Source organism: Vigna radiata, unplaced genomic scaffold, assembly GCF_000741045.1.
Source record: "Vigna radiata var. radiata cultivar VC1973A unplaced genomic scaffold, Vradiata_ver6 scaffold_443, whole genome shotgun sequence".
NCBI lineage: Eukaryota > Viridiplantae > Streptophyta > Magnoliopsida > Fabales > Fabaceae > Vigna > Vigna radiata.
Window position 1 is genome coordinate 56,743 of NW_014543600.1, and position 24,312 is coordinate 81,054.

A 24,312-nucleotide genomic window follows, 5' to 3' on the forward strand; every position below is an offset into this window, starting at 1 on the left:
TGCGTTTTCCGGCGTGGGGAAGAGTAGGCCCAAACCAGAATGCTCTGTTTTCTATTTTCTATTGTATTCTATTCTGTGGAGCCATAATATGATAAACCCATTGAGCCCTTTTCATTATTGAGTCCTTTTCTTTTCTCCCTCATAATCTCGTAATCATAGACCTTTTTCTGATTCATCAGTCATTTTCTTTGTCCTAATCCCTTATGAGGAGTACTTGCAGAACACTCACACCCGCATAACCAAATGGAAAGCTTAACACAAAATGACGGAAAAAGAAAGAGAATAATAAGTGTTAGGCATGGATAAGATAAGGCTTGTTTAATTCTTGATGGAACTGCGGAATCTTCCAATAGTCCTTCTGATTGCCAAGTATATAATAATTTGGTCTTTCAATTAACACACATTTTTCGACTATTTTCATATAATACATGTGTTATTTACTTTCATTAGATTTTGTAAGGTCTGAGAAAATAACATTTAAGTGGTGCACACGTGGCAGCAAGTCATTGGATCAATTTTTAATAGCAAAAAAAAAAGGTTTAAACCATTTAGTTGTTCCTGTTTTTGGGAAGTTTTTCCATTTTGATCCTCGTCTTATTAGAATCCCTAATTGAGTCCCTATAAGTGCTAATTTCAATCAATTAAGCCCCTACCGTTAAATTTAGTTTACGAGGTTAACTTTTTTGCACAGTTGGAAGGATGACCTGTTAATTTCTGTAAACGTGACCTATTTATAGTTGAAACGTGGTATGAATTAGAGTTGAAATTGATTGAAATTAGCACTTATGGGACTCAATTCATGCCACATTTCAACTCTAAATAGGCCACGATTATAGAAATTAACAGGTCATCCTCCCAGCTATGCAAAAAAGTTAATCTCGTTAACTAATTTTAATGGCAGAGGCTTAATTGATTGAAATTAGCATTTATAGGGACTCAATTGGGGATTCGAATAAGACGGGATCAAAATGGGAAAACTTCCCGAAAATAGAGACAACTAAATGGTTTAAACAAAAAAAATAATAAAATAAAATAAATTTTTTGTAAAACTTACCTTGAAAAGTTTCACCTCATTCCTTTAGTTCACCAAAGCACAACTCCTTCTTCTTCTCTTTTCTTCATTTGTCCTACCTTTCAATCCACTCTAACTCAAAGTTTATTCAACATTTTGTCAAATAAGAAGCTCCTAGGCAATCTGGAGGCTGAAAGCAACAATTTCACCGTTCGAATCTCGGTTTCTTGTAGCGGGTAAGAAAAACCCCCTTTCTTCCCTTTCACTCAGGGTTTTAATCATGCAACAAAATCTGGGTTCATGTGACCCATTTCACGTTTCTCAAATTTTTAGCTTTTATTAGGTTCTAAAAATTTTATTCTATCATCAAATTGATAATCTATAGGTACTGTAAGGGTTTCCATAGGACGCAGGACATTTCTAGCCTTCTTGAGTTTGGTTGTCTACACTATAGGTAAGAGGAGCTGGGTTTTTCTTTTTATTTATGCCTTGTGAAATCCTTGTATGCATGAGATGAGTTTTGTGGAAATTGTGAAAGACTGCCTATGTTTAATTATTTTTTCACATTATTTTAATTATTGTTTCTGTACAAGAAAACCTTGCTGTTTGGATGTTGTATTGCACCTAAATAATTTCTTATTGCTGTCAGAAAGGCATGTTGTTAGCTGTTATAAATTTTGCAAATCCTTTGCTGTGTTAAATTAAAATTCTGTAGAAAAATGCTGCTGTTTTACTCTGTTTCTGTCATGAAAAATGCTGCTAGTTTTAAAAATTCTGCACCAGAAAATGTTGCTGTTTCTGACATAAAAAAATGCTGCTGTTTTTAAAATTTCTGCACCAGAAAATGTTGTTGTTTCTGTCATGAAAATGCTGCTGTTTTTTTTTTTAATTTCTGCACCAGAAAATGTTGTTGTTTTATGTATTATTGTGGACTGTTTCAGCATTATTTTCTTTCTATTTTATACTAATAAATTTTGCTGTTTGGTGCTGTTTTGGGACACTATTATGATTGTTTGCTTCTTCTTTTTTTTATCACAATATTGTATCCAATGCTTGATGTTTGAGTTAGAATTATACACTAAAATAAAAGGAATTGCGAAATGATTAAAAGTCTTGATTGATGTGAAACTTTGAGAGGAATTATTGATTCAAGAGGCATATCCTGTGATTTAAAGTGGTCGGATTGAATATGAAAGTAAGATATCTAAGTGAGATCATTTAGGGTATTGAATGAATGTAAGAGGCTTCCACATGGGGGGTTATCCCTAACACTCTGACGGCCTTTCATTCTCACTTAGAGAGGATTGACGCGTGTGGTGAGAGTAGTGGGAGGTCCTAGGGTAGGCGCTATCACTGGAGGTCTATTCCGCGGTAACGGACTAGCCTTGTGTGTGGTCGGGTGAAACCCCTCGGCAATGGCTTTGCAAAGCAGTAGAGGCCACCACAAGTGCACAACCCGCCCCAGCTCTACATTCATTCCAAGTCCGGACGTGTCTAGAAGTCTTAACATGATAGGATGGTTGTTTGATGAGTTTTGTGAAATAACTGTTCATGCTTTTGATGATTTACATGTTTATGTGCGTACGGATATTTTCGGAATGGCTAGATTGATTTGAAATGAATTGTATGATTGTTTGAGACCTAGCTCACCCTTGCATTGCCTTCCTCCTTGCAATGATCATCCAATCCTTTGGATGTGAGCAGTAGGTGATGATATACCATTGGAGCAAGCTTTGGAGACCGAGGAAGATCTGACCCTTAGTTCTTAGGATTTTATCTGCTCCTAGTTTAGATGACTTTTATTTTGAAAGACCCTTAGCATTTTCTTATCATGATATGTATTTTGGAAAACACTTTTTAGGCCTATTTAAAGTTTAGTTAGCCTTACATTTTGACGAACTTTAGAAACTTGTACTCAAGTTATATTTCGTTTTATTTCCTCTATATTTTGGATGATTATATACTTATTTAAATACTGTTATCTCTATCTCTCAACTGCTTTTACATATTATAATAGCTGAATCCTATTATATTATATTTGTATATGATATTTTGGGATGTCACGGATTTAAAATAGCAAAATGTATTTTGAACAATTTTTTTTTGAAAATTTTTTTACAACCAATATGAGAGATTATAATTGGTCCATTTTAAATATACAAATCAATAAATAGTGACACATTGTTAAAAAATTATTAGAATATCATGATTCTTTGAAATAGGTTCAGTACAGTAATAAATAAACAATGAATTAGTGAAAAAATAACATATATATTTTGTCAAAATGTTATTAAAAAATTTACGTTAATTTTTTTTTCAATCTAAATGAGTATAAGTACCTATTAAATAAATATAAAAGAGTTAAATATGATGTAAAGTAAAATATTCTAAAAAAAAATATTTAGTTTAGCTCAACTTTAATCATAATACGAAGTGAAGATTTATTTATAAATTCGTCCGGGTTATAGTTGATATATATATCTAATATATCTTTACTTTACATAAAGCTGTCAAAACGGGCTGAATCCGACCCGGTCCACCACGAGTTGGTCATTTAGTGAGCCAATCCAACTCGACTCATTTATTAGCGAGTCAAAAAAATTCGAATCCGGCTCGATCCACCACGGGTTGGTGGGTAAACGGGTTGGCTCACTGGTTCATTTAATTACATTTTTTTAAATAAAAAAATTACAAACTTTCTATAATTCAAATTTAAATAAATTTCACTCCTAAATTTTACTCCCAGCATGGGTATTTAATTAATTTTGAAAATAAAAAAATAATTTTTTCAAGCAAAAAATAAATAAATATCTTTTTATATAATTAAAATTAAATTTTAATAAAATAAAATTAGGTAGGTGGGTTGGTAGCCAACCCGGCCCACCACGGGTTCAACCCACATGAGCTGGGTTTAAATGAGTCGGATTTAAATGAGTCGGATTGAAATTTGACCCACATAAAAAAAATATAATTTTTTCAAACTCAACCCGGCCTGAACCCATGGTGGATCAGATTGACCTACGAATTATGACGCATCTTGATAGCTCTAACTTTACAGTAAGACATATTTAGTTAGACATTAATAATTATTTCATCATAAATAATACAATATATTAAAAAAAAAATCTCGTTAAGATGAACTTTAAATAATTATAATATATGTAAACTTTAAACTTAATATAATTTTATAAAACTGTAAAATGTATTCAAAATTTATTTATATATTATAAATTCATTTTATTATATGACATTTAAAAAAAACAAAAAAAAACAAACAAACTCTATATACATGATCAAATCATGGTTGATTGGATATGCCCTTCTTAATAATTTTCCGAAAAAAATCATCATGATTGTTGGCATTATTCGGTTTAGCATATAAATCTATTCAGAGTTAAGCGATCGAAAACGAGGGGAAGGATCCAAGTTGATGAAAGTTGACAATGAGTGAAAATCAGTATTGGAAGTTAGGCTTCCATCTTTTCAAAAAAAATTATCATTTTGCTTAGAAACATGACTTGTCATTTTATTAGTTAACGTTCGACGTCTTGTCTTGATTACGATTCATTGTATATAGTTTATATATAATTACGTTTATACGTGCACCCCACAGCAAAAAATTAAAAAAAAAAAATAATAAAGTTCAAACATAAACAAATGGGACGAATGAATATTTATGGGGACCAAAGATTTCGTCATACTATGTAGTCGGTGCACACTTATAAGAGATGAAAGTGAACTGTGAAAGCAAGGGTCTGAACGATATATATGAAATTATATATATTAGTTCTAAAGTACCAGACATTTCACCTTAAAAAAATAACATATCATCCATAATTAAGACATGTCATCGTCTTCCTTGAGCTCATCCAAAACCCTTTTGAAAACAATGTGGAATATTTAATTTTAGGGTTAAATATGTTTTTAGTCCTTATACTTTGAGGCGATTTTGATTTTAGTCCATTTTCAAACTATGATACAATTTAGTCCTTCAATCTTAGAAAACTCTGATTTTAGTTCTTTTTACCAAATTTTTTTAACTTTATTTATTGTTTCAAGCACGTTTTATTATAGCATTTGGATTGTTTACTTTGTCACATTTTTATTTCAATGTTAATTGAGAAACACGTTTGAAACAACAAATAAAGTTAAAAAAAATGTGATAAAAAGACTTAAACCAGAGTTTTCTAAAGTTGTAGGACTAAATTGTACCATAGTTTTAAAATGGACTAAAACCAAAATCGCCTCAAAGTATAGAGACTAAAAACATATTTAATCCATAATTTTACGATAATAAAATTATGTTTATTACATATTATAACAGGAAATTAAGTATGAATTTAAGTTTATTATAAATTATTCTCTATTTTTCCGTTAGTTTTAAGAAACCTTTTTTACTTTTTTTTCAAATCTATCCAAACAATTTTATATTTTTTAGATTGGGATAACAAAAATATCTATTTGATGAGTAAACCCGGATAAAATTTATAACAAATAATCATATTCCTGAAAATTTATTATATGTGAGTAATGATAACATATTTTAATATTTATTTATAAAGAAATTGGTATAATACTATCCATGCGGATATCCATTATAAGAAAATGAAATGAAATTTTAATTTATATTTTATTTATTAAAATAATATTAATTTCTATTTTATTCAATTTAGTTTAATTAAAATTAAAATTTAATGAATATTTATATTATTTTTATAATTTTATTTTAAAAAATTATAAAATATATACTTTTAAATATTTACATGTTTTTATAAACTTATAAGTAATTTTTAAATAAATATTTAACTAGTAATCGAACAAATAATATATGGACTTTTATTACAAGTTAGACAGTGAGTAGAGAATATCTATATCCAATTCAATCTGTTGTCATATTTTAATTTAATTTGTGAGAGAATTAAACTCCACAACTTCATATTTTTATTTATTTTGTATTGTTGAATAACAACCTCCAATCACTTTGAGAAAAAGTTATATTTAGATCATATTAGTTGAATTAAAATTTGAAAATATATAAAATAGACCTAACAAAAAAGTTTTATGTAATGAAATTAATTTTGATTTAAAATGGGGATTTAAAAACTTGATAATTAAAGAAAGAATACTATCATAGGAAGAGATTTGATGAATGTAGTTCCTCCACACGTGCTCTCTTAATTACCACCACACAGAACCCATAAATTGGTTGATACACCATTGTTTGATGACCTAGAAAAGGAAAAGGAAAATTAATGTCCTAAAGTGAGTAACAGAAGGAAGCTTATAGGAAGAGGTATAACATATAGGGACATAAAGAGGTCCCATTTTATGATAGATTAAGTAAAATGAAGCATAGCCTAATTCTTATGTGCGACTTTGACTGTGTTATTTTGTACTTTGATTGTTATATGTCTAAGTTACAATGATGTGAGCATCATGATGTGTCTTAAACCAATAAATTAATTAGGTTTTAAAATGGGAATTTGGCAAAGGCTTTGTGTGTTGATTACAAAAACTAAACGAATCTATCTTTTTTTTTCATTGCACGCATGTAGAATAAGAGGTTAGTGATAAAATAATAATCGAATGAATGGCTTTTTGTGGTACTATTTTCATTGTACTGAGACGGCGTGTTAGAGGGGATATATAATTAAATGCCTGTGCTAACTTTTCCACATCAAAGCTGCAATCTTTTTGACTTTGCATACACCCTTCCGATTTCCAAATTCGAGAAATTGGAAGATTGAAATTTCAGTAATTGCCAAAAAAAGTAGGTTACATTTAAAAACATACGCTAGATATTAAGATAGATTCAAATTGAAGAACTAATTCAATTCAATAACAACTTTTTATTATTATTTTATTACTTTTTATACACTTTTTTTTAACTATAACTATTTAATATTTGGCTTAATACTGCTTTTGGTCTCTAGTTTAGAAGGTTTTGTTCAATATGATCCTACTTTTTTTTAGTAACAATTGATCTCACTTTTTGAAAAAACTGTTCAATTGACTCCTTTTTGGTTACGACGTCAATTTTCTAACGGTGCTGGTTACGAGGTCAATAAGTTCTTTCATGCATTCACCTATGTTATTTTAACAGTCCTGACATAATGTCATGTTAAAAATCATGTTATCATCGTATACAATAAGGACTATAATAAACAATTTAAACTTGAATATGGGACCACTATGAACAAAAAGGACTCGATTGAACAATTTTTTCAAAAGGTGGAATCAATTGTTATGAAAAAAAAGGTAAGACTATATTGAACAAATCCTTTCAAACTAGAGACCAAAAGCGGTATTAAGCCTTAATATTTTCAATATCTAACTAGTAACTAAATCTATTATAGTTCAAATATTTTTTAATAAGTTAATTTGATTATTTATGTTAGATAGACGTAATTACCTTTGAAATATATCATTTGTCAAGATTTGAAGATGTTATGTATCAAAGGGTTTGAAATAAAAATTTGAAAATCATCACATGTCAAAGCAGAAAAAGTCTTATGTTATGTTCGTACAAATGGAATTAACTATTGAGAAAGATTACGAAAGATATATTTTTGAGATAATATGTGTTAGTTTAGCATAGATGAGATACAACTTAACGTTGTATTCGGTTCCCTCGTGAATTCGATTCCCTCGTGAATTCGATTCCAGTGCATACAAGAGATACAACTTCATATTGTATTCGGTTTCCTGGTGATGAATTCGGTTCCAACTCGGAAGGGCTTCTTGGAATCAGAGTAAATTATATTTTAAAAAAATTATTTCAATTTACTAAATTATAATATTTTTACATTTTAAAAATTAATTTTAATTTTTTTCTCTTTATAAACATTTTTATAATTAAATATAATATTAACATTAATCATTTCATATTAATTTTATAATCAAGAGTATTTTGATAATCTTAAATTTTTATCAATTAAACAATATTTTTTATTTGTCACATCGAATAAATTCTACTGTGATTTTCACAAACTTTACTTCTAAATTCACTTTCACTCACATTCAAATATTCTAAAAAAAACAACAATCAATTCACTCTCAAATCCATCTACTAACTCTTTCCCAAATCAATCCTTTAATGCAAAGACATCCTTAAAGATAAAAAAATTAACCAAATTTTAATACATGCCACTTCTATTTTCAAATTACTTGAATTTAAAAAAAAAATTATTATTATCTTTTTGAAAACAAGAGTATTTTTTTAGAAAAAATAGAAATTCTAATTTATTATAAAAACATGGAAACTAAAGTTAATTAAATACCTATATATAAGAGTAAAAAATTACTAAATAAACCTATTTTTAATTATATCGATTAATAATTTGATAATTTTAAAGACTAAAATATTATTAAATAATATTTGAATAATTTAAATATTTAATATATTTATTTTTCAAATTATATATTTTTAATTTCTAACTGATATTTTATAATAATATTTGATAAAATAAGTGAAATATTTTAAACTAATGTCTATAATATTTTTTGTGTGAGATTTTTTTTAGTAAACAGTAAAAATATATATAAAGTGAATTTAAAAAGTGAAACATATTTTAAATCAATTTTATATGTTCGTGAAAATGAGTTAAACCTACCATCTCTTTCTTATTTTCTTAAAACCTTTACTAATAAACAAATCTTATAAATTCTAAAAGAAGCATAAACCCACCTAACCCAAAAATATATTGTAAATCAAATCATAAAATTTTCAACTCATAAAAAAAAATTGAGTTCAATTATTCTTTTTAATTTAACACACCAAACGAACTTAATGAATTATGTCAACACTCTTAAAAACATATAGAAAGTATTTTTGGCATGCACTAATATTGTTAAATTGTTCACGCAATTTGAATAAAAGCTTGTACAACGGGTAGTGCGTAATTGATTAAATTCTTCACCACCTTTTATTTGAACTTTCACTATGGTAGATGATTGGGTGAGTTAATTTATTTGAGCAAGTACGAAGAATTATTTCCAATTCATTATTTTCTTTACCACCTTTTATCTGAACTCTTACATTTAAGGATGACAACGGTCGGGTCGAATAAGGATAGTGTTTGCTTACAAATTGATATGATGAAAAAAAATCCATTCATTATTTGATTTACTACTTGCACAATATCTGTTTAAAAAATATCATAAATATTTCAAAATCTGCGCATACATGTGAATACATACAAATATTTTAAATAAAATTAAAATAAAATTATAAAAAATATATAAAATATAATAAAAATTAAATTAGATATAAATTAAAATTTAATTTTAATTAAATTTAATCTTATAAAATATAAATTAATGTTAATTTTAATTAAATTTAACTTAATAAAATATAAATTAAATTTTTATTTTTATTCTTTGCAGGATACTTGCAGATGTTATAATACCCGCATTCGACCTGTTTGTAAACGAGTATTAAAATATCCGTTATTCACAATCCACGAATAATAAATATCCATAAATACTAATTATCTGTCTAATTTTATTCACATGTGTAGATTTTTTTTATCTGTTACATCAATATCAAATATTTAATATGAAAGCCATGTAAATATTTTTTCTATATATTCCCACATACCTGAATGAAACCTTTTTATAGCAATACAAAAAATATAATGAATAGGATTTGTGAAAAATGACACAAGGCTATGTGTTTTGCTTTTACAAGGACACTCTTGATCATTACCATCATTAAAAAACAATAGAGTCATTAAATAAAATGCATGATATAATAAATATAAAAAAGAAAAATTGATGAGGTCCTTAGTTTGGTAGGGATAGTCCTTAAGAATGAGTAATGTGATATTTATGGGGTCATAGAGGTTAGAAGTTCCGACCACACAGGACCCTACACGTGTCCGATGTTGTCCTTTGTGTGTCTCTCGTTTTCTGCAGCTTATTATGGATTGGATTGAAAAATGGGTGAGGAGGGTTGTTTTCCTTTTGACTCCAACGTCACCTTCTTCAAATCTCACTGTCATTTTAACACCGTCGCAAACGGTGAAAATGAATAAATGCAAATTAAATTAAAATAAATAAAGAAAAACAAAATGCAGTGGCTATATATAACAAAGGAAGGAACACTAATAATCGAAAAAGAAAAAACCTCCCTAAGAAAAGGAGGAATAATCATACATAAATTTTGGATTTCGCACGTAGCCACCCACAGAGGACAAAACGCAAAGAAGAGAAGGAAGAAGGGAAACACGAAAGAGAAGGGACCTTAAGTTTCGAGATCTTGTCAGATCGGAACGCAACTGCAACGGACACCCAGAATCTGGTTTTTTTCTTTGACACCTTCTCTTTACCTCTGCAATGTGTCTTTTCAATCTTTTTTTCCCGTTTCGGAGATCTATTTTGCTGTTGTTTTCATGTTTATCTCGTGTTCTTTTCCTGTTTTTGTTTGTTAATCGAAAGCAAGAGCCTTTTTTCTCGGTGGACTTTCTTGTTATTTCTTTCTATTTCCATTTAAATAGATTATGTGCACATTCTTCTTCCTTGGACCACGTTGGACTCTGTAATTTGCCTTTTTGATTTGTCTGGCCTCCGTTCAAATTTGCATGCGTGTTATTCCCGGAATCCTGCCTTCAAATTCCTCTCCTGCCGCTTTTCTATGGTTACGGGTCAAAACACATTCAAAGTCGCTGTCTTTCTTTTCAAAGTAAAAATAAATCAAATTTAAAGGTCTCAGAGTGGTTGTTAAAATGGCCAATTTACACAAATAACGTGCTCATACGAAGTGATTCTGCTAGAAAAGCATTTTTCTTTTTAAGCAGGGTAGTTTTCTGCATCTATTTTTTTTTTTTTTGGCTATGCTTGAGATTAATTCCATATTGGCCTGAGCTAGCTTGGGCCACAAGATGCTTTCAGGGTCTCCTGTATCTTTTCAAGCTTACCTGGAATAAATCACCCTTTTTCCTGTATTCTAAAGAATTGTGAATCCTCTTGGATTTTCTTGATTGAATATTCAGAGAATCAATAGCTAAAATTTCATTTACTTTTTTTTATATATATGTTGGAATTTTTTTCGTATCCATACCTCCATCTTATGTGTTCTACCTTTTTGTTTTCCATTTGAAATATCTCTTTTCCCTTTTTGCCTTTTTAGATCTGTTGTTTCGTAGTTTTATATTTGTATCTTTCTTTCTCTCTTTCTTTTTCCATTGATATCTTTCTTGGTTTGGGGTGGCAAATATTAGGGAACTAGTTCTGGCACTGAAGAGATTCAGGTAGGTGTGTGTGTGGGTGAGCACATGGGGTGTATTAAGTTAGAACATGAGAGCAAGAGGTGCAAAGAGCTAATTTTGACCATTTGATATTACACATCGAGTTAAGTTTACATATTAGCATCTCTCATACCATCTCCTAGTATGTTCTCTGTACAACAATTGTTTTATTATAGGATGGAAAAATAGTAGACATAGTTCGTCTTGACCCTTGAGGTTTGGCATATGTAGAGATGCTTCTCTTCCCTGTCTCATGTTCTTTTCTTCACATGTTTTCTTTTGCACACAATTTTAGGCAATAGAAGAGATCTGCTCCTGTAGTTTCAGAATGTTTATGAATCAATCTTAATATATATATATATATATATATATATATATATATATATATATATATTAAATTTCTTCTTTTGCTTGTCAAAGGCTTTTTTTCCAATATCAGCCGCCTGTTCAAAGTGTTTTGTTACTTACGCTTCATCTTATTCCATGCAGCACCATGGGAAGGGAAGTTACTGGCTTACAGGTTATGGACAAGAAGCCAAATGGTTCCATAGCAGCTTCAAATGGTAGTTTAAGCGATAGAATGCGTGTTTCTCCCAAAATTGCGGCAATGGTTCAAGCAATGGATCATGATATAAAGGAATCTACGGAAGCTAATCATTTGGAGAAACATCACGAGAGGAAAGATGTTTCAAGTGGCAAAAGCACGAAATTAAATGTTGTCTTGCCAGAAGAGAAGAAGAGTGAGAAATCTGAAATACAGAAGATGGATGATAATAAAGATTTGAGTTCTCCTGTTGTGGATAAAGAGCTTCCAAGCCCGTCTGCTCCACAACCATCTGATCATGTAACTGAAAAGCATGTCACCCATGCACCTGCTGCCTATACTGAAGCTGCTGCAACTGGTCTGAACTTGTCTCCTAAAGCTAACAATATTCATTCCCCTAATTCCTCTAAGAATTCACAGGTACTGTTTCATCATATTTTGAAATTTGAAGTTTGAGCGGCTGAAATGCTTGTGTTAGTACTAAGTAGTATGCGAAGTGGTTTTGATAGTGTATGATTATGTTGGATTGTTTCCAATAACAAGAGAAAATGAAGTATAAGTTTTATTTGTGTGATGTATTGTGAACACAAATTTGTTTTCCCTGCTGCCACCATTTAAATGCGTAATTATCTAGTGAGACTCCTTGTAAAACACAATTTAGATAGTTCTTCAGCCATGATTTAAATAATTAGACCGACACATACGTGCTAACTGATGAAGAAAGAATTGAGAGATTACATTTGATGGGTTGCACTGGGTCAAATTTAAATGCAGTCGTTATATAAAAGATGTTGCTGGGAAACTCAGTACCGTGCATCCATACTCAACAATTACTAGCAACTTCAATTCATATTGAATGCCTTAAAGTTCTTGAGCCTGTTACTTGGTGAAACTGGCAACCAAAACCAATAAGAAATGTTTTGTTTGGACACTTTACTCATTTGCTAAAAATTCTGTGAAAGATTTATCCATAAATCCTTAACGTGCTTGTGTATAGGTCTTGTAGGGATGCTTTGCCTTTGCTTTTTTTGCTATTTGTGTGTGATATAGTGTTGAGTGTGTTTAATGAGATTACTGATATGCCAAATCTCTTCCATTTTCCTTTTCAGCCAAGCTCACCTTTTTCACCAAGGAAGTCCTTGCATTATGATGATAAGAAGCACCTGGACGATGAAGACAATTGGTCTGTTACTTCCTCGTATCCTCAAAACTTAAAGATTTTGATTGTTAATTCTGAACAAATCAATTTTTAGGTATGTCGGAAAAAAATAGAATCTTCCATACCGAGTACTACTAATTATCAAACAGATCCTTCATGACATTTTAATAAACCCTATTCGGAACCTCCTAACAGAGCTACGTTTACCTATATTTAAATATAATGCAACACTTATTTTTATTCTTTCTTTAACCATAATTAGTAGCGTTGCATCTGCACGCACTGCCAAATGTAAGGTAACTGTTGGTTCAGCCCCTAACTTTAGATGCTCGGACCGTGCAGAGAAACGGAGAGAGGTATTGTTTTACTGAACTTCTATTTCAGATGTATATTCTGGAGTTGTTTGTATTCCTGGTTGGCTATTTTGGTGTCTATTTTGTCATTTTGGTTCTTATCTCCACTTTGATGTATCTTTCCAGTTTTATATGAAGCTAGAGGAGAAGCATCGAGCTCTTGAAGAAGAAAAAAGCCAGTATGAGGCAAGGAAAAAGGTATATTGATCGTCACAATGCATGCTGCACACCCTTTTGGGGCTATTCTTTGTCTAACCTTGTGCTAAAAACATCTAATCACTATAGCTAAATCCTAGCCTAGTTTGAAGTCCATGTACTTGCATAACTTTGTGTTTTAAATTGACTAAATAACTTTGCTGTTTGTACAATAATAACCTGTATAGGAAGAGGATGATGCTGCCATTAAACAGTTGAGAAAGAACCTGGTCATTAAGGCAAAACCAGTACCAAGCTTCTACTATGAGGGGCCACCCCCCAGGACTGAACTCAAGAAGGTACACTTTTCATTTCCCTGTCTTTTCCAAGTCTCAGGATGAATATGAGTTGCCTTTAAGAATTTTGGAATTTGCATGAATTGATCAAAGGAGTAATGCAATGGGTATGTTAAATGCAATGCAATGCTAAAGAATGCTAATTTGACAGTAAGGTGTACACCTATGGCTATGGTACTATTTCTTGTCCGAGTTCAGTGAAGAGTCTTCCTCTCCATGCTACCACATTCATGAAATATCTCACAGCACTTGCTTGTCATGATGATGTCATTTTAAGTTCTTTCCAAAATTTTCTAATATTTACCAGATAGAAAAATTTCTTATTCCCTTTCTTTCCTTTTATGGAAGCTCCCACTGACCCGCCCGAAGTCACCAAAACTCTCCCGGAGAAAGAGCTGTGGTGATGCTGCCAATGTACAGACTACAAACATTTGTACTATAGGACGGCGCAGTGTCGACATGAACACGAAACATCATAGCCCTGCCACTCACAAAACTAAGGACCCTGTCACTGGACGGAAGAGCAATGGCAATTTCAAAAGCAAAGAACGACCAAAACTGGATAAGGAAACAGCTCCTAAAATCAGAGAGCAGACAAATGCGGACATATCAGTCCAATCATGAGCTTCCCAAGATTTTACTGACCTCCAGCTGAGAGGAAAATGGCCTTCATTTTCCTTTGTCACACCATATGGATAATCTGCAGAAAAGATGGCCTAATTTTCTTTTCATCCGGACTGACATTTTCATGTGGTTTGTTTTTACTTGAAGTGTATATGTTTTGTAAGTTATATCAGCACACATTGTTTCATATATAAATAGTTATTGATGTAAGATGAATGTACGAAATTTGATATTCCTCAGATTGCACCACCAGACTTGATAAGGGAAATTTTATGAAATATATTACTTTTTTTTTGTAGGATGTAACTGCTAAATCTCGATTCTACTGTCTTTTTGTTTTAAGGTCGTACTAATAGTAGCAGATGTTATTGGTAGAATTTCAGCTTGAATTTGTTTTATTACTGGTACTGTTATAACAAATATTGAGTGTAGTAGAAAACTCTGCTTATTTTAAAATAAACAAAATAGACAAACTAATTAAAAAAATATATTTTTTTAATCTGATCACAGTAGAATTCTTATTCGAAATAAAAATGAACAAAATAAATGATATATATAAGGAGAAACTTTCATAAATATGTAAAATTTTACGTCTTGGGGATGATTTTGTTTCTGGTCGAAATTATGGATAAACCGGATTGCTGCAATAGATTGGCTTACTGTGTTTTGGAACGGAAGAAAAATGAAAAGCAGAGAACAGAACGAAATATATTTGAATATTTCAAAAATAACAATGAGTGATTATTATTTTATTTTATTTTTATCAAATTTAAACGTTATCCAAAATGCAATTTGGTTTAATTTTGAAATATCCAAAAATAAAGTAAACAGAGGCTCGGTGTTAGGTTAGGTCCTGGGAAGCATGGTTTGTGTGAGTACAGTGAAGAGCTTGAACGTATTACCCCTTGCCTCGTGGCGGCCCTCCACACGTGTGTGTGGTGGAAGCGGTGGCACGGTGACGATGGAGGGGCAAAAACGTCCTTCCTCCAAAACCCGTAGGAAATCGTCGTACGGAACTTCTAGAAAGTCTATTCTGAAGAAATCCTTCAGTCAAGAACAAGTCACTTTCACCGCTCCTGTCTCCGACGACCCCCTCGTTGCCGTCATCGGCGGCGGCATCTCCGGCCTTATCTGCGCTCTCTTCCTCGAGGCACGCGGCGTTCGCTCCACCGTGTTCGATACCGTCAGTCTCTTCTCTCCTTAATCCTAATTCACTTCACCATTCGTTATGCCAAAGCTAAAGGACTTTGTTTTAGGGTATTCACGGTCTTGGAGGAAGATTGGGAACCAGAGTCGTCGATCCTCATCCGTTAAAATTTGATCATGCGGCTCAGTTCTTTACCGTGAACGATTCTCGCTTTGCCGAAATCGTCAACGGGTGGATGGAGAGGGGTTTGGTGCGTGAGTGGCATGGTACCGTTGGAGAGCTTCACAATGGTGGTGGATTTGTTCCGTTTGTACCCTCTCCTCGGAGATACGTAGCCACCAATGGAATGCGCTTCCTTGCTGATTCTTTGCTGTCTCAGGTTTATTGCATTACTCCTTAAATATTATTGATTACAACTCTAAACAAGAGAAGAAAGTATGAAGTCAAAATTAGTAATTTTTTTCTTGAAAGTTAAAATTATCTCATGAGTAGTTTGATGAGAGAGTTTTCATGAGTTAATTTACGTTAAGTTTTAACTTGCGGAGAGTTATAAATTTTTTGGATAAACTTACCGGTAAACACTTGTAATAACAGAAAATAGGAAAGAAAAGTTAAATAAGTTTTTTTATTTTTCACAAGTTAATTTCGATTTTTAAAGTAGTGAGGTATTCTTAAAGAAATGTATCTAGTTCCTATTCTTTTCTCTAAGAGTATATATGAGGTTTATCCAACATACTTATTTTTCTAAAGAAGGAATAAGTTAGTGATAGTTTTTTTGCTGCTGTTACTACCTGCTGTGAATTGTGCAGGCTCGCTTGGTTGATGTGGTGAGGCCATGCTGGATCAGTAAATTGGAGCCGTTTAATGGGTCCTGGCACTTGAGTGAAAATGGAAAGCCTTGTGGCAAGTTCGATGCCATTGTTATTGCACACAATGGTAACTTGATATTTCTACGTTGACCATAATTTTTCTTAGCTATGCTTCCTTGCATAACTGATTTCGATATGAACTTCATTTAATCGAATTTCTTTTCGAAAATGGTATAATTAACTGATTTCAATATGAACTTCATTTAGTTGGATTGCTTTTCTGAAATTGTATAATTAACTGAAAATTTGTAAAGTTTTTCTCTGCTCATTGTAACTATGTCTGTCAACAGGAAAATGTGCCAATCGCTTGCTTATGACATCAGGATTACCATTAATTGCAAAACAAATGAAGGTTGGTCCATGTTATGCCCCTTCAGTTCATTTGATTTGATAGGCCAGTTCATTTATTGTTATGCATCTCATGCTTCTCGTTTCTGTTGTATCACCTAATTATGTGTTAAGAGGTTGGAGTTGAGTTCAATATGGGCCCTTCTAGCAGCTTTTGAGGACCCTCTCCCTTTTTCAGGAAGCACAGAAGTTCCTTTTGAAGGAGCTTTTGTGAGAGGAGTTGATTCAGTGTCATGGATGGCCAATAATACGAAGAAACTACTGATTTCACAGAGTGGTGGTCCTCACTGTTGGACATTTCTGAGCACTGCTGCTTATGGAAAACAGAATAAGGTTCCACAGGTAGGTGGTGGAAATTTCAAAATCATGTACCAAGAATTAGGATTACAAGTGTTAGATTGGTTTTAGCTTACGTTCCGTGTTTTTTATTTGTTTTGAGAGTGGGGGATGGGAGAGGAATATTGAAGATGTATATCGTCCATTATCCTACCTAAAATTACACTTGAAATTTGGAAGGGATTTGATTATTTATATCCTTTTTGTTGTGATGCACTAACTGGGATATCTTTATGAATATGTATAGCCTGCAATAATTAGGGTTTTGCACCAACCTGTATTTTCAGGAAAACATCCCTTCTGCTACAGCGGCAAAGGTAAAGGCTGGAATGCTAGAGGGTGTTGAATCTGCCCTTGGACTACCAAAAGGGTCCCTTCCAAAACCTTCGTATACCAGGCTTCAACTTTGGTAATGATCATATCTTGGAAGTATTATGTTGGTTGGTCTGAAATGTCCTTTCATAGTCTTGCCCGAGTTAGGAGGTAGGTCGTTAGGATTTTTAAGCTGTTTATTTTGCATGTGTCGTCTATGCATGAAGTGATTATTTCATTAAAAAAACGCTTTATTTTCTAAAAATAGTTTAAACAAACAGTCGCCTTGTGTGCATCCTCAATAGCATTTCTTCTGTGATGTTCTAAACCAAGGCTCAATACTCAACAAACTAGGTTTGATATAATATCTAATAATCTCCAACCATCGAAAATATCATATCGGTTGCTCTTGAAAATTGCTTGTAAATTTAATTTATTGAAAATTATTTTATTGAAATTTGCAGGGGTGCAGCTCTTCCAACTAATACACCTGGAGTTCCTTGCATCTTTGATCCCTTTGGAAGGGCTGGGATATGTGGTGATTGGCTACTGGGTTCTAATATAGAGGCAGCTGTCTTAAGTGGAATTGCTCTAGCGAACCATGTACATAGATACATACATACCGCTTTCACTTTGACAAGTCAATTATTTTCATTTGCCTACACATTTTTTAATGTTAATTAGACATCTTAACTAATTCAGTTTTACTCTACAGTGAAGTGCTTAATTTTTTATTTCATTTGAAATTGGGTTGGATCCTTTTTACGCAGATTGCAGATTATTTCCAAAGCCCCGGAACTAACGCTGAAGAGTTTGCTGTTGGTTTAAATCATGATTTTCAACCACTGGAAGGTCATGATATTGGACAATTCCCTGGTTTGGGATCAGAGGAAAAGATGAACGAAGGCCAAGCCTACCAACTTACCAAGTAGTCCGCTGTGCTCGTGAAGGTCTCTCTTCTGGTAACAGAAAATTCATTTCATATATCCATGCAAAGGAATACCCCAGATAGCATCGCTGGTTCTCACTGGTAGATAAGACTGGAAATTAGATCTCTCCTTTGGGGGTCCTGATCTCCCTCAACAGCCACATGATGCTATGAAACGAAACAGAATTGTAGTTTCTGCATCTCTTCTGAAGAAAGAGATAGTGAAATTGTTATTTTAATGGAAAGAATAAAACTGTCCTGAATGATTGTAAATCCCTTTCTCATATAGGACAGAAATATAATTTTTTTTTATCTTTTTAAATGCAGGTTTAAGAACACCAGAATTTGAATAGTTAGAACAGTATTGAATGCAACTTTAGCCTTCAAAATTAAGAACGGTACAGTTTACATTTCTACCAACATCTCTTTCTATATTTTGGGCAGCATTTTCTCACGCACTATAAAATAAACTCGAACTTGACAAACAAAAACAAAATAGTGATAAAAGGCTAGAAAAGGATAGGTGTGGTTTTGTACAATGCTAGTAAAGAATCAGAGTCTCAATATATATGACAGGCAACAAGTAATTCGAGTGCTTGTCCATACAAGGTGACAACAAGGGTATAAAATAATTCATGTTGATAAATATAAAAAGAATCATGATAGCTGGGAGGAAAGAGTAGAAAGTAGAAGCCCCGGGAATACTTCACGATAACCGGTTTGGTCTGCTTGAATTCCATGAATGCTCGAAATTGTTTCCTCTACAGCAACACAAGCATATGTATACACGGATCACACTGCTTCTCATCGTCCTTTCGGACTGACAAGTTGTGAGAATTCTTGCTCATTGTCTTTCAAATCGTCGGTAATGTCAATATCACTTCCAAGGCCCAGGTTTTTATAGTGGCGTGCTATGTCGTTTTCTCCCAAGTTTATATCTTCGAACTCACTTTTCTCAGCAGGGGTAGAATGAGTTGAACCACCCGCATCATTGGCATTTTCTTGCAAATTGAGAGCAAATTCAAGATTCCACAATAGATCATTCATGGAGGGACGAGCAGCTCCATGATCTGACAAACACTTCTCAGCCGTGTCAACAAACTTCTTCAAGCTTTCTGGATTGATCTTTCCCTTGAGACAAGGATCAATGATATCCTCCAGAGTTCCTTTTTTCTTGCAAATCAATGCCCATTCAGCAAGACTAACCTGTTCCTTTGGAAGGTTAGGATTGAGAACAGGCCGGGCACACAGGGCTTCAAACAGAACAACCCCAAATGAGTAAACATCAGATTTTTCAGTCAACTGTTGCCTCCTGAAGTATTCAGGGTCCAAGTACCCAAAACTACCCTTCACCACAGTGCTAACATGACCATTGCTCATATTTGGACCAGTTTTTGACAAGCCAAAATCTGAAACCTTGGCATTCCAGTTTTCATCCAAGAGAATGTTTGTTGTTTTGACATCTCTGTGAATGATGGTGTACTTTGCCCCAGTGTGAAGGTAGTGAAGCCCTTTTGCAGCTCCAATGCAAATCTCCAACCTTTGCTTCCATGACAGAGTAGAGATAGGTTTGTTGCCCTTGTAAAGATGCTCCCTCATGGTGCCAAGAGCCATGTAGTCATAAACCAAGCACATCTCATTATGTTCCTCGCAGAAACCAATCAAGGACACCAAATGCTTGTGTCTGAGCTTGGAAAGCATCTCAATTTCCGTTTGGAATTCATTAACTCCTTGTTCTGACTGTGGGTTGGACCTCTTGATTGCCACCTTCACTCCACTATCAATGACACCCTTGTAAACCTTTCCAAATCCACCAACCCCAATGACGTTAGACTCATCAAAATTCTTGGTTGCTTGCGTTATCTCTTGCAAGGAGAAATAGCGGCAAAGACCTTGAGACATGGCAGATAAGGTGGAACTGCACATGCTCTTTCCAGACTTGCTGGATTTGCTACAGCTTGAGTTCGAATACATGGGAAGCCAGCTAGTTTGACCCTCTGACCCTGGTTCTTTCTTCTTCTTGTTGTACACAGCAACACATAACACAGCCATAAAAGCAAGACCAGCAGCACCTCCTGCAGCTCCACCGATAACAGCATGATGATGACTTGTTTTGTGGACGAAGAAACCCGCTTCCTCCTCCTGTTGCTGTTTGAGGAGCATGTCTGAAATCAGAGGATTGGGAGCAGATAAGTCTGTCTCGTTGATCTTGAATATCTCCACTCCATTAAGTAAGGCATCGTAGAACTCAGGCTTTGACTCAGGGTCGGGGTGAAGTGCGAGCCATAGCAACTCATTACTCTTTCCACCTTCAACATATATCACGTAGTCCTTATAAGTTGGCACTCCTATGCCTCCTGTCCACCCAATCACATCGGATAGATCTTGTGCAGTTTGGTTATTCACAAAGATTTTGAACACAATCTCATTGATCTTGGAGAAGTAGTAATCACAGAAATGCAACCTTACAAGATACATGGAATCGGTATCAACATGGAACATCCAAGTGAGATTGTAGCCCATGTTGAGATCTTTATTTGCCCCCATGGATCTAGATGTGGAGTAGACATCAACAGGAGCAATATACTCTGGCATGCCCTGATAGTTAATTGTCACATTCTTCTCAGCTTTGGTCGTCACACCAGTGGCTGCCCCATAAATATAAGGTGTATCATCATACCACATCCTTGTGAGTCCAGAATCTTGGACTGGAGATATGAACTGCCCCCCAACATTTAATCTAAACATGGTCTGAAAATTCAAGTTTGTCATATCCATGGTTTGGCCATCAAACCCTATCATTGTTGCAGAATCAAACAAATCGGGCATTTGAATAAGCTGAATGCCATTAACAAAAGCGAATGCACCGTCGTATTTATCAGAAGGCCTGAAAGTGAGAGTCAAGGTATCTGAATTCAAAGGAGCAAGGGAATACTCTCTATCAATGTAAGCTAGTGATAGGGCCTCACAAGTAACTGAGGCGCTGAAATTGGTGAGGAGGGTAACCCCATTTGCATCCACGGAGAAATATGAGTTATAGGTATCGAAACTGGCATAAAGAGAGGGGTAAAAATGGAGCCTGAGCCAATAACGCTTGTCAGGTTTAACGGGGAATTTGTATGTTGTCTCAGATTTGAAAATGCGTGCTGACATGTATGGAATCTCAGACGTAAGAGAAGGGTCTTGGTAAGAGGCTTTGGATGTGATTGAATCACCTTCTGTCCCCAAGAACTTTTTATCAGAACTCCATCTTCTTCCATCAGCATCTTCAGCACCTTCATCCAATCCGCAACCCAAGATCAAAGACCCTGGCTCCTCATTCCATGCACCACGAATGCCTTTCAACAAAACAAGAACACAAACAAGAAACAAGGGACCTTTTTCACCGAAACGCATACTTGAAGAAGGATAAAGAGAAAGAAAAATCCAGAGTAGAACACGTTCTGGCAGTACAGGAAAAAGTTTAATGATTATATGACCAAGGTATATATATATGGATAATTTTTTCCTGCACGCCAAAAGGAACAAAGTGGCTGCTTCTGATTTTGTTCTTGCTAATTAAGGTGATGGAAATGCTGTCAAATTAACACATTCTTCCTACCTCCTTGGAGATTCAAGCAATCAAAAACTCACCTGGTTGGTTGGAGGTTCCAAACCAGGCAAGAAGGTGGAGGAGAAGGAGGAGGATGAGATGATGACGATGAAGTATACTGATTTCTCTCTTTCTTGTATTATGACAACTTGGGAACATTTTTTTCTTCCTTTTCATGCTTTATGTATGGGAGGTGGGGAGCAAGAATCGTAATCGAATGAATTGAATTGCTTACAGCGTGTGGTTTGAATTTCAAACATCATCGTATAAGCTATATTTAGCATTCCATGTTATTGTTTTATTCCCCTACAATTTCTGGACTGCTGCTTTTCTTCACACTCTCATTATTACACACTGAAACCAGGAAATGCAAGCATGCATGCATACGCTTTGATATTTAAAAATAAAAAACAAGTGGTTTATTTAAAAAACTTCTTTTAACGATATTTTTTGATAATTTTTTTAATAACTTTTTTATAACACATACATGACAACTTGTAATTATTCCTTTTTAAATATTTTTTAAACGTAAATTCAAATAGACTAATAAAATAATGATATATGTTCCGTTATAAAAAAAGTTCAAAATATCATTACCTTCTTCCTATAGAAGAAGACCACTGTATACAGAAATGTAATATTTAAACCTTTTAAGATACTGAAAAGTGTAAAATATGCTTTAGTCGTAAAACTATTTTTGAAAAATTTTAAAATAATAAAATGTATGTCTTAAATCAAGGAATATTAATAATATATATCTTAAATCAATAAAAGAAAATATTACTAATATTTTACATTGGGTAATCGAATCAAACCAACCTATTTAATGTAGCTCACAAAAATCTAGCTACAAATTCGATCTTCAAAATAAATTGTCCTTTATCTATGCTTAGGTGTCCAAATAGTAATAAAAAATGAAAAACTTATCAATATAGGAAAAAACTATATATATATATATATATATATATATATATATATTTATATTTACTGTGTTTATCAAGAATTTTGGTTTGATACTCAGATGGATATAATTTTGATTAATCAAATTTTGACATGAATTTCTTTTTATCATAGTAAACTTTTGTGTTTTAATCTAAATTAAAATTAGAATGTATTTAATTTAAGACTTCATGATTAATATAAAATTGATGTATAAAGTGCTTATAATGAGGATTAATTTCACAGGTATATTTAGTTTAGTAAATTCTCTATTGTCGTGAATTTGAATAAAAAAAATCATACATTTCTTTTCAATATTAGTATTTTATTTTTATTTTTATATAAGGTTAAATATATCTTTTGGTCCTCATATTTGTACTCAATTCTCAAATAGGTCCTCATGTTTTTTTTTGTCTCAATTACATCCTAATATTTGTTAATTTGAAGCAAAAAAGTCATTTTCGTTAATTTGACAGTAACGCCATTAGAATTATGCTGATCTGTAATAAATATTAATTATTTATTTTAAGTAATTTTTTTATGTGGAATTTTTATTTTAAAAAAAATGATTTAAGTGACACGTATACTACCTAAATCCCTAGCTCAGGTCTGGCAGCCCAAGCATCCCACCCAATTTCAGAAATCAGGGGTTCTGCCAAGTCCCCCCATCCTTTTCCTTCTACCATTTCTCTCAGCCCCAAGAGAGACTCTCCCTCGACAAAACCTAGAGGAGGGCTGACCTCCACTGCACGCACGCCGCCACTCCGATCCAGCCAGCCACCATGACCGTCCGACCAGCCCTAGCGTCACTAGCGTCACTCTCAGATCGCCGGTCATCCCCTGAAGCCACCACGACGGAACTGCTCGCCGTCGCCACTCCCTCGCATCCAACCGTCGCGCCACACCTTCTTCAGCCTCGGTGTCGCCGGCGACACCGCATTCCACCAGAACCACCGCCGGCTGTGGTGCCCTCGCCCTCTCTCTCTGTTCGCGCGAGAGGAAGACGAACTCACTGGAACGCGTGCTCCCTTTCACTGGCGAGACCAGCCGCCACCGATCGCCGCCGAAGACGCTGCCCGCACCACCGTCCACCGTCGAAAGTGTTACCAGCCCTGGCGTCGGGTCTTCTCTTCCTCCTCCGTCAATCGCCGCTTTGAGCGAGCTTGGCTGCCTCGAACCAGGGCACCACCAGCGCCACGGGTCGCGGCGAGGTTCGTCGCTGGACATCGCATCGATGTTCTCCACCGTTAACAAAGCCGGCCACCAGAGGGGTTATCTTCTTCCTTGCATTGGGTCCTCTTCTCCTCATTCTTTTTAGGTTAAATATATGTTTTAGTCCTCATATTTGTCCCAAATTCTCAAGTAGGTCCTCATATTTTTTTTTCTCCCAATTGCATCCAAATTTTTGTTA

General features: G+C 33.8%; 3 protein-coding genes and 1 long non-coding RNA gene across 7 annotated transcripts; 3 read left to right on the top strand and 1 right to left on the bottom strand.

Moving 5' to 3' along the window:
• The first annotated feature begins 1,097 nt into the window (after window positions 1-1,097).
• LOC111241147 lies at window positions 1,098-2,890 on the top strand. The gene is made up of 3 exons (XR_002666947.1): window positions 1,098-1,248; window positions 1,398-1,466; window positions 2,717-2,890. It is a non-coding gene; the product is annotated as an uncharacterized LOC111241147 (long non-coding RNA).
• A 7,221-nt stretch (window positions 2,891-10,111) lies between these two features.
• On the top strand, window positions 10,112-14,736 carry LOC106754580 (protein WVD2-like 1). 4 transcript variants are annotated; one of them, XM_014636612.2, is made up of 7 exons: window positions 10,112-10,313; window positions 11,749-12,223; window positions 12,913-13,001; window positions 13,225-13,318; window positions 13,442-13,513; window positions 13,699-13,809; window positions 14,155-14,736. In XM_014636612.2, the coding sequence occupies exons 2-7, from the start codon at window positions 11,753-11,755 to the stop codon at window positions 14,428-14,430; spliced, it is 1,113 nt and encodes a 370-aa protein (XP_014492098.1). In that variant the 5' UTR covers window positions 10,112-10,313; window positions 11,749-11,752; the 3' UTR covers window positions 14,431-14,736. The 4 variants fall into 4 exon arrangements, with proteins under 4 accessions (XP_014492098.1, XP_014492100.1, XP_014492099.1 ...); XM_014636614.2 differs by having other exon boundaries at window positions 13,228-13,318; XM_014636613.2 differs by lacking the exon at window positions 10,112-10,313 and adding an exon at window positions 10,715-10,810.
• A 491-nt stretch (window positions 14,737-15,227) lies between these two features.
• LOC106754576 (renalase) lies at window positions 15,228-18,763 on the top strand. Its single transcript, XM_014636607.2, has 8 exons — window positions 15,228-15,613; window positions 15,687-15,956; window positions 16,387-16,513; window positions 16,737-16,798; window positions 16,909-17,136; window positions 17,418-17,539; window positions 17,907-18,045; window positions 18,213-18,763. Exons 1-8 carry the CDS (start codon window positions 15,293-15,295, stop codon window positions 18,372-18,374), a joined length of 1,431 nt encoding a protein of 476 aa, XP_014492093.1. The 5' UTR covers window positions 15,228-15,292; the 3' UTR covers window positions 18,375-18,763.
• Window positions 18,764-19,174: 411 nt separating this feature from the next.
• On the bottom strand, window positions 19,175-21,766 carry LOC106754571 (receptor-like protein kinase ANXUR1). Its single transcript, XM_014636602.2, has one exon. It carries the CDS (start codon window positions 21,764-21,766, stop codon window positions 19,175-19,177), a length of 2,592 nt encoding a protein of 863 aa, XP_014492088.1.
• Between the last annotated feature and the right edge of the window lie 2,546 nt (window positions 21,767-24,312).